The sequence below is a fragment of the Tauraco erythrolophus genome, chromosome 3 (genome assembly GCF_009769465.1).
Source record: "Tauraco erythrolophus isolate bTauEry1 chromosome 3, bTauEry1.pri, whole genome shotgun sequence".
NCBI lineage: Eukaryota > Metazoa > Chordata > Aves > Musophagiformes > Musophagidae > Tauraco > Tauraco erythrolophus.
Window position 1 is genome coordinate 79789779 of NC_141467.1, and position 8623 is coordinate 79798401.

Below are 8623 nucleotides of genomic sequence, written 5' to 3' on the forward strand. Positions count from 1 at the left end.
CTGGTAAAGAGGAGAGAGCTGAAGATGCTTGTTTTGATTCTTATAATGCCAGAGAGAGAAAAGTAACCATTGCAATTTTTCCTCTTCCATTTCTCCCCAAATCCTCTGATACTGTAGCATGGACTTGGGTTTACACATAAACCAAAACAAATGTGTGGATTCTCAGAGAACTGGAAATGCTGCTTCATGTTAATTTTCTCATTAAAATTCATCTGAAGCAAGCAAAGTAGCCTATTTAGAACTGTAGTAAATTTACATCCAGTAGAGAAACACCCAAACCATAGTTCTAATTCACCCAACAGGGAGGCTGTTGGTTGTTCAGCATGGAAAAGAAATTTATATCTGGTGAGGGCTGAAGCACAGTGGTAGGTATTAAGAGAAATTCTCTGCTATTGGCACTCGCTCCTGCTGGTTCCCTGAACAAGCAGAGGCTTGCGGAATTGTGAACTGCCACTTGATCACTTTTTGTGTGCTGTTTATGCTGAATAAAAATATAGAAGGGAAAATAAATTTCTCAGAGAATTTCAGTTAATAGTGGTGTTGAGGAGGCGTGTGCTCACTAGAGAGTAGCGCATGTTTAGAGCTGACCGTCTGGGATCTGGGTTGTGAACATGTGAGTTAAATCCTTGGTGTTTGTAACCCCTTTTTCACTCCCTGTGTCTCTCTCGCATTTGCCCACAGGGTCATTGCTTTCCTTGAAGCTATTGTGTGCATAAAGTTTGGACAGGATCTTTTTTCCAAAACACAAATACTGTATGTTGTGTTTTGGCTTCTCTGTGTGGTAAGTGAGATTTCTCATGTGAAACATAAAGCATGGCAAAAGGATTGAAAGCATCTAAATAGCTTCGTCTCCGGAACATTGGCAGCAGGGGATCATTGTGGGGGAATGCTGGTAAAGAGCTTTGTGCACGTCCTAGAAAAACCAAATGCGAGACCGTTTAGAACACACTTTGGAGGGACTAGAATAACTTTTATTTCTTATTTCTTGGCATAGCAGAATACAGCCACTTTACCAGTGCTTAATGACGAAACAAACACTAGTTATAGGGCTTTTTATCTTTATGAGAGAAAATGTCAGTTCGAGTGAGGCTAACTTTGGAGGTGCTTCCTATAAGCGCCCACTGGAAAGGAACAGGAGTTAATGAATACCGTTAATAAGTAGTGCATGTTGTTTCACACTGAAGTCTTACAACTACATGAACAATCCTGCTTTATCAGGCAAATCGTTCTCACTCAACCTGCAACTTTCTGTACTTCAGTGTGATTACTGCAAATGCAGCATGAAATGCCCATTTTATAACAGTAAATGGATGTTTGACTTGCCAGACTTGTAACTCCGATGCCAAAGACGTTTTTAATGGTCAGTGAAAAATAAGGCATTCATAACGGGCTGACAGATAAATACTTCCCTTCTAGTTGGGAACGCAGTTTGAACAGGTGATAGGGAGTCAGAATTTATTGTTCTCTTACTTAGCATGACAATTTTATTCCTGAAACTTCAGAGGAGAAAAGTATTGAATTGCTTCCTGGATCAGAGCACCACAAAACCAAACATGTAACCCAGCCTGAAGCATGGGGCAGGAAGAAGGAGAATTCTTTTTCTCCCAGACTGGTTGTTCCTGATAATATACCTGCAAGTGCCTACCAACTGCCTTTGTATGATGACTGTACAGGGTGAGGACAAAAATCATACTGACAGTGTATCCTGCATGTGTGTGGGTGATCTGTATGTATTCTCATGCTCCCATTGAGAATTGGTCTGCATACCCCATGGTGACACGATGTATATGTACTTTGAAGTTGAAGCACGAGTCTTACTCATCCTGACAAACGATGCAGAGAGAAGCAGAGCATAAAAGTCTCTGAGTGCAGAATCTCCAGGGACTCTGAAACCTTGAGTCAGCAAGGAATTTGGAAGAAGTTTTACAGGTTATTTTTTCATTTTCTTCTCCTCCCTTGTTTAGGCCTTTACAACTTTCCTGTGTTTATATGGTATGGTTTGGTACGCAGAATACTACGGCCTCCGTGAAAAGGTACTTAATTAGGACGCCTGGTTTTGTTTTATACCAGAGTTAAAACTGCAATGCTCCTAGATATTAGAATTCTTTACCAGAGCTAGTTTAAATGGGGATGAGGGGGGGATGGTCCAGAGCCTAAGTGAAGTCAATAGAAAGAACTCCAAATTCAGCGGTCCTTGGACAAATCCCAAATTACATTGTGGTTTCTAAAGAATGCTCTCCTCTGAGTTACTCAGAATGAGGCTGTAATTTTAGCAAAGCGTTCAGGGATGAATGGTTGGCTGATGTTCCCATTGTACAGGTGGAACGCTAAGGGAATATTAAGAATACTTGGTTACACAACAGACCACGTGGCAAGGGGTGAGTTCTGATTGTATCGTCTATGTTGTACCTTCTAACTAGGAAGGGAAAAGTCTGAAGTACTGGCTGAATGTTTTATGAGGACTTCTGCCACAGTTTGAATTTACAAGTCTAATTGCAAACAGGAGAAGTGCTGATCACAAGAGCCAGCATCCCAATGACATGTGTCCTTCTTGTTTTTGCAGACCTTATCAGAAAGTGAAGACAGCCCATACAGTCCAGATGCTTCCTGGCTTCATTCTAAATTCAGCAGAGGTACCGGTGCTTTTACTCGTATATTTTTGAAGTGGTAGTGTTAAGGCTCAGCACTGGGAAATGAGGATTGAGAAGCTTATCTTGGAGACAACTGGACTTAAACATCCCTGCAGGAGCTATACAGATAGATCATCTGCAAAGCCACTTGGCTTTACCACGTTTTTTTCTTCTAACTCTTGGAAATGTATTCATTTTTTAATGAAGCAACTGAGTTTTTCTGCCTTTGTTTCAGGCTGTTCTTGTAGGTTTAGGGCATTACGTATTCCATAACTGTTGTGAGCAGGTTTTCTCACTGAACATGGCATGTTTGATTTGAAACGTATGAATGTACATTGTGCTTTTGTTCCTGCTTGGTAAGAAACAGTTAAGAACGTGCCCTAGAGCTTGTGTTCTCACTGACACGTGCCTAGTCAATGCAGTGCTGATGGTCTTAAACAGTGTTCTCTGTCCTAAGCAAAGGCAGTCTCCTTCTCTGACTTCTTTTTCCCTGCACTATAGGCCAATTAAGTTACCTGCCTCCTCCATTAACTCTTTAGTGTGGTCTTGCTTATTGAACAAATATCAAGATTCACATCTGGAACTTGTCTCTGTTAGACTTTATGCTCCAGATGTTTGTATCATTAAAAATATTTCTCATTTATCATGTGCTTGAAAAGCACCTACAGGAGAGCTTCTTTATATTTCATACATGATTTTTCTGGATGCTGACATTAATTTATTCTCAGTTTAGTAAATTTGTGGATTTTTATGTTTTGGAGAAAAATTTCTTGCACTCAAAATGTTTTTCCTGTTTATATATGCTGGAAAAGTTTGGCCAAGTAAATCTTTCTCTGACTTTCTGTTATTTCATTAATTACAAAATTCAGCATCTTTCATGTTTTTCTCTTGAATTCTTGTTTCAGTCCTCATTGTCTCCCTTTGCTTTCTCAGAGTCAAACATGGTCTGTCATATGAAAGACTGAAAACAAGAAATGTACCCTTACAAGGATCTATGAGCTCACATCCGTAGTTCTTAACTGCTGGTAGTAGTCTCTGCCAATCATAAAAATGTGGAGCTTTAATTATTTATGCCATTTAAAATGGAGGCTGTTTCACCACTATATTCTGCTATAGGGAACTTCTGAATTTTTTTGGAGGATTTTACGCAAGTTTTTTAAGAATTGCTTTTTTTTTTAAAAAAAAGGCCACTAGATGGAGTACAAGTATCAACCAGTTTGTATAAGCCTGAAATAATCCATACTGTAAACATTGTAGCTCTAGAAAACCTTACTGGCTTTTAGACAAGAGCTTGACAATATTAAAAAAAATAAATGTATATGTATGTATGTAAAAAAAAAATATTTATTTCTCAGCAGGTGCTGACAATAGTCCACCAAAACATTCAGTCAATAGTGAAAGCCATTCATCTAGAAGGAGGAATCGGCACTCCAAATCAAAAGTAACCAATGGGATCGGCAAGAAATAAGAATGGTCTCTGAAAACATCCTACAGTGTGACCAGAGGTGACAAAGAAAATCAGCCTTGGCTCTGAATTTCCAAATGGAAGATTGGGTTTTCAATTTAAAAGTTAAAAAAGGAGGTGTTGAAGAAAAGGATGATCAAGGTGGAGCGTGGTGCAAATCATTGCCTGCTGGCACTTGCCCTTCACTGATTTAAATCTAGTTTCTTCAGCATGTGGCACCAAAAGCTAATGAAGAGTATGTTGGAAAGAAAAATAATTTTGTCATAGCAGGTACACCCTGTTTTGTGTTCAGGTGTTGCAAGTGCATTTTTAATATCTTAGTTGAGGACTTAAACACAAAATTTAGTAAACTGATAATCAGTTGGCATAGTTGTTTAGATTTTTCAGTTTTGTTTTGTTTTACTGTATTTTTGTTGTTTTCTAGAAGAGTATGCCATCCTTTGACTAAAAGCAACTCTGCCCTTCTTTCTCAGTCTCACAACTAAACTTTTCTGTACAACAGTTAGTAAATATTTAAAATTGCCCTACTTGTATCCAGCTGCTTGCTTTTAGGTAAAGGCTCTTTAGACCTGGTGACAGAGTTTTACCAGCGAAGAAATGAGTCCTGGTTTCTTGTAAAGAAACTGACCTTCAAACATGATTCTTTTGGTCTGCGTTGTCCTTCTGCTTGATTGTTACATGTCCTATTTCTTTTAAGTTTTTTAAATACTTATATAAAAACCTGTTGCAAAGTAGAAGGCCATGTCTCCTGCCCTCAGAGACAAATGTCCTGTTGTTTAGTTGTTTTTTCCTTCCTTACTGCAGGGAGTTTTGCATCTTCAAGTGCAAATATGTCAGTTTTTCAGCCATGTCACATTGTGTATGGTGTTCCTTCCCACTTCCCTCTAATTTGCCTTTTCCTCAACTGGAACCAGAAAGCCCATCATCTTCAGACTGATATCAGAAACTGCTTTGAAGGCTCTGATACCCTACTAGGCCTGGTGATAAGGCAGTTTTTTGCTGAAGTTGAGTTGCTTACTACTTCCATAAGCATAATTATTTGTGAAGGCTTGCCGTAGTCTTTGCTGTCTGAGAAGGCAGCATGATATTACTATGATATGTTTACCCCATTGCTTTGGTATTTCCTATCATGCAGTCAGATACCCAACAGCAAAGTCACTCTTTCTTGCAGTTTTTTTTTTTTTTGCAGTGTTTTTTTTTAAATTTTATTTAAATGTATTAATTCTGACATCTAGCAAAGTGGATAATTCTGCAGCAGTGAACGTAATGATTAAGTCAAGAGGTAAACAATCAAGAGCAATCAGTTCCTATATTAAGTTATCAAAATGTTTTTGTGCCAATTAGATTTTGGGATTCATGGGGGGCTCAGAGGGGTAGATAGCTCAAGCAAGGATAAGTAATACCTGTTAGTCACTTAGTCTTCATAAGAAAATGGGATTTTCCTTTTCTATGAATAATGTTACAGTGATTCACCACAGACTAAGTACTAAAAGAAAAAATGCAGCAGAGACTTTATAGAAGTGTATGATACTGTAAATAGAAAAAAAATATCCTGTGTAATCCATTAATTCCTGTGTGCCACAGATTATCAATGTTTTCAATGCACTTAAGTGTTGCTGCTGAACTCCTGAGGCCCTTCATTTCCCACCCCCTCTTCAATCAAATGTAAAGTGTACAACTTGGGAGGTAACATAGTAGAAGCTGCTGTGTCATTATTGCTACAGTGACATTAAATGTTACATGAGAAAAAATGTTAGGAAGACTTCCAGGCTTTCCTACAACTACTTGTTTTTTCTTCATACTGTAGCAATTCCATGTATTGTCTCCTAATTTGTAAAGTACTACATATTGATGAATGTATTTGTAGCTTTCTTTGGATACTTAAACATTACTTTTTTATTTTGAATGTCATTGTAAATTTTCTATCGATTCAATACCAAAGCAAGATATTAGAAGTCTAATGATTTAGATATTTTAAGTACTGAGGTTTTCAAAGGTGGGAGCCTGTTTTGTACTTGCTGGGTGGATACGCACCAGCTTTGTATACAAAACTTACATGTGTAAGCAGATGCTGAAGTACAGTATCTACTTGCCTGTGCGGAAAGCACACATTTTGTAAATGCAGACCTGGTGCTCACACTGCTCAACTGCACCCTAAACATATTGGAAAGGCAAATATGAAGTGTCGTCTTGTTGGAAGCTGACTTCAGTATACTGCTACAATGGCTTGGCCTTGAAGAAATGTTGTTTGACAACACCTTTAAAAATATTTCCCATGAAGTCTTTTTACTTTATTTTTTTTGTGTTTGGCTTTTGTTTTCTTTTGGGTATTTTTTGTTTTGGTTTGTTTTTTTTTTTTTTTTACTACTTTAAAGGAGGCATGGCTAGGCAGGGGAGCTATTCAAGTGCTGCTTGGAAAATGGCCCTTTGCGTCCTCTGGCTGGAATTCACATGTGTTCTTACAAGTCCTCTGCTGACTGACAACTGCATTTTCAGCCCCATCGTCTTTGGACGTGAGCTTTGCACTGGCAGGCGTGGGAAAGGTGCTTTTGATCACTGCTGTAAAATTAGTGATCTCGATTTTATCATTTACTGTGCTATTGCTGAATTCTGTGTGTGTGTAACACCTACAGTGACAATTCACTGAGCTATTTAGCAACAAGCATCCACGTATGAATTCTGCTGCTTGAATGGTATTTTGTAACAGTCACAGATGCACTGCCCTGTTTTTAACTACTTGTTCTGTCACAGCCTCTCATTCCAACTTCTCTGCTTCTGATGTTCTTTCCTTTCTCTGTCCTCTGGTGATCTCCCCTGCGGCTATGGAGAGATCTGAATTGGCCCTCCAGAGGCTGTCCATCAATCTCAGTCATTGAACGGAGGCCAATTCAGGGCAGCGTGGTGTAAGCAGAGGGTAGTGGCAAGAACTTTAAGTAGTGGATTGAATAAAATTGGAAGGTTTTAAAATGCAGGTATACAGTGAACCAGAGCTAGCCTTGAATACTGAATTCTAGTATTATAGTTGCTGCATAGATCATACACCGCATCTAGTTAAATATTTGGAGTGTGATTCCAACCAGTGCTTTTGTTACTCTTCTGTGAAGATCAGCGTTTGATGCTCAAGCTGTTAAAACTTTAGTGTTTTTTACTTTGTTATCACAAGAGGACACAGATGTTACCATGTATTTAATAGTTTTTGAATAGACTTGCTCTGTATTGATTGCAAAGTATTGTATTTTGCAACAACTCAGTAAATCAAGCCATGTCACCAGTATGTGTGTTTGTCTGTACCTGCAAGGCGTGGGAAATGTTGCATACTGCCTTTAGAAGCTGTTACGTTTTATTCTATGTAATTGCACGCTGACAAGCGCAGCAGTTCCTGAGAAACTTACAGTGCACACTAAGATTTTACTGTAATTTATTATTTTGGAGCAGGAGATCTGATCATAGGAACACTTACGGCTTCTGAAGTCTCTCTAATATAGAGGATAAGTCTTGTCTTAATTATTCATTTTGGGTTTGTTTTACCATTGGATGGGAGAGCTTAGTTTGCAAGATGGTCTCTTGACAGACCTTCAAAGAAGAAATGAAGCTTCCTGTAGAAGAACTGTAAGAGCCTATTGGCAAGTAAACTTCTGCCACTATAAAGATGCCATTGAGTATCAGAAACACTTTGCTTTGGCTTCTGCTGCTGCCGTAGTTTCCACAACAGCAGTTTCCAGTTGTTTTTATACTAAAAACCTGTTGCGAGCTGTTGATTGCTCTTCTGCTGCTGTTGGTACTAGGCTGATGTCTGGTCTGTAAAGCGGCATGGCTTTCCCTTTCTTCCTCAGTTCCTTCTCTCTCCAGGCAGTGAATACTGGGACATTCTGCCTTACTGGGAAGGGCTTTTCTTCAACATGACTTACCTTTCGGAATACTGATTTGTAGAGCACCCATACGTTCTGAGGCTGTAGTAAAATTTGGAATAGCCAGGACTTAAGCTTGTTCATCTTCAGGGAAGAAACAGCTAAGAGGCAAATGTTCAGTATCAAATCTCTTTTGAAGAGCTCGGAAAATACCCGATTAAACAATTTGTAAGAGCCACCTCACTCACAGGACACTGCTTACTACGTTGGAGAAGGCTTTTTAATCATAGAATCATAGAAAGGCTTGGGTTGGAAGGGACCTTGAAGCTCATGTAGTTCCAACCCCCCTGCCATGGGCAGGGACACCTTCCACTACATCAGGTCTCCTTTCTGATCAATTAGAGCATTAAAAATACTGGGAAAAAAAAAATGAAGCATTGCAATAAACTTCCTTTAAGAAGCAACACTTGAAAAACGTGCTCCTTTGTAAGCATGGGGCTCTGCTACATTTGAAGGATCACTCTGTATTTTGTGTCTTGCTAGTTGCTGTTGTGGGTGGAACTGTAGTCAGCAGTGTCAGGGTAGGGTCAGGCCACCTGGACAGCTGCATTTCTGCTTCTCCGTCCTGTGGCAGAACTTGCACACTATTTTGGTAATGTGATTTGGCACAGACTGGAACC

At 39.2% G+C, this 8623-nt stretch overlaps 1 protein-coding gene across 2 annotated transcripts in view; it reads left to right on the forward strand.

Moving 5' to 3' along the window:
- Nucleotides 1–4139, forward strand: part of PTDSS1 (phosphatidylserine synthase 1) — a 28007-nt gene extending 23868 nt beyond the window's left edge. The window contains exons 10-13 of one of the 2 annotated variants that reach the window (XM_086609479.1): nucleotides 682–781; nucleotides 1965–2033; nucleotides 2564–2633; nucleotides 3986–4139. In XM_086609479.1, coding sequence (XP_086465605.1) covers nucleotides 682–781; nucleotides 1965–2033; nucleotides 2564–2633; nucleotides 3986–4098 — 352 coding nt within the window. In that variant the 3' untranslated portion in view covers nucleotides 4099–4139. The remainder of the gene's footprint in view (nucleotides 1–681; nucleotides 782–1964; nucleotides 2034–2563; nucleotides 2634–3985) is intronic. The other variant, XM_086609480.1, reaches the window with a different exon arrangement.
- The last annotated feature ends 4484 nt before the right edge of the window (nucleotides 4140–8623 follow it).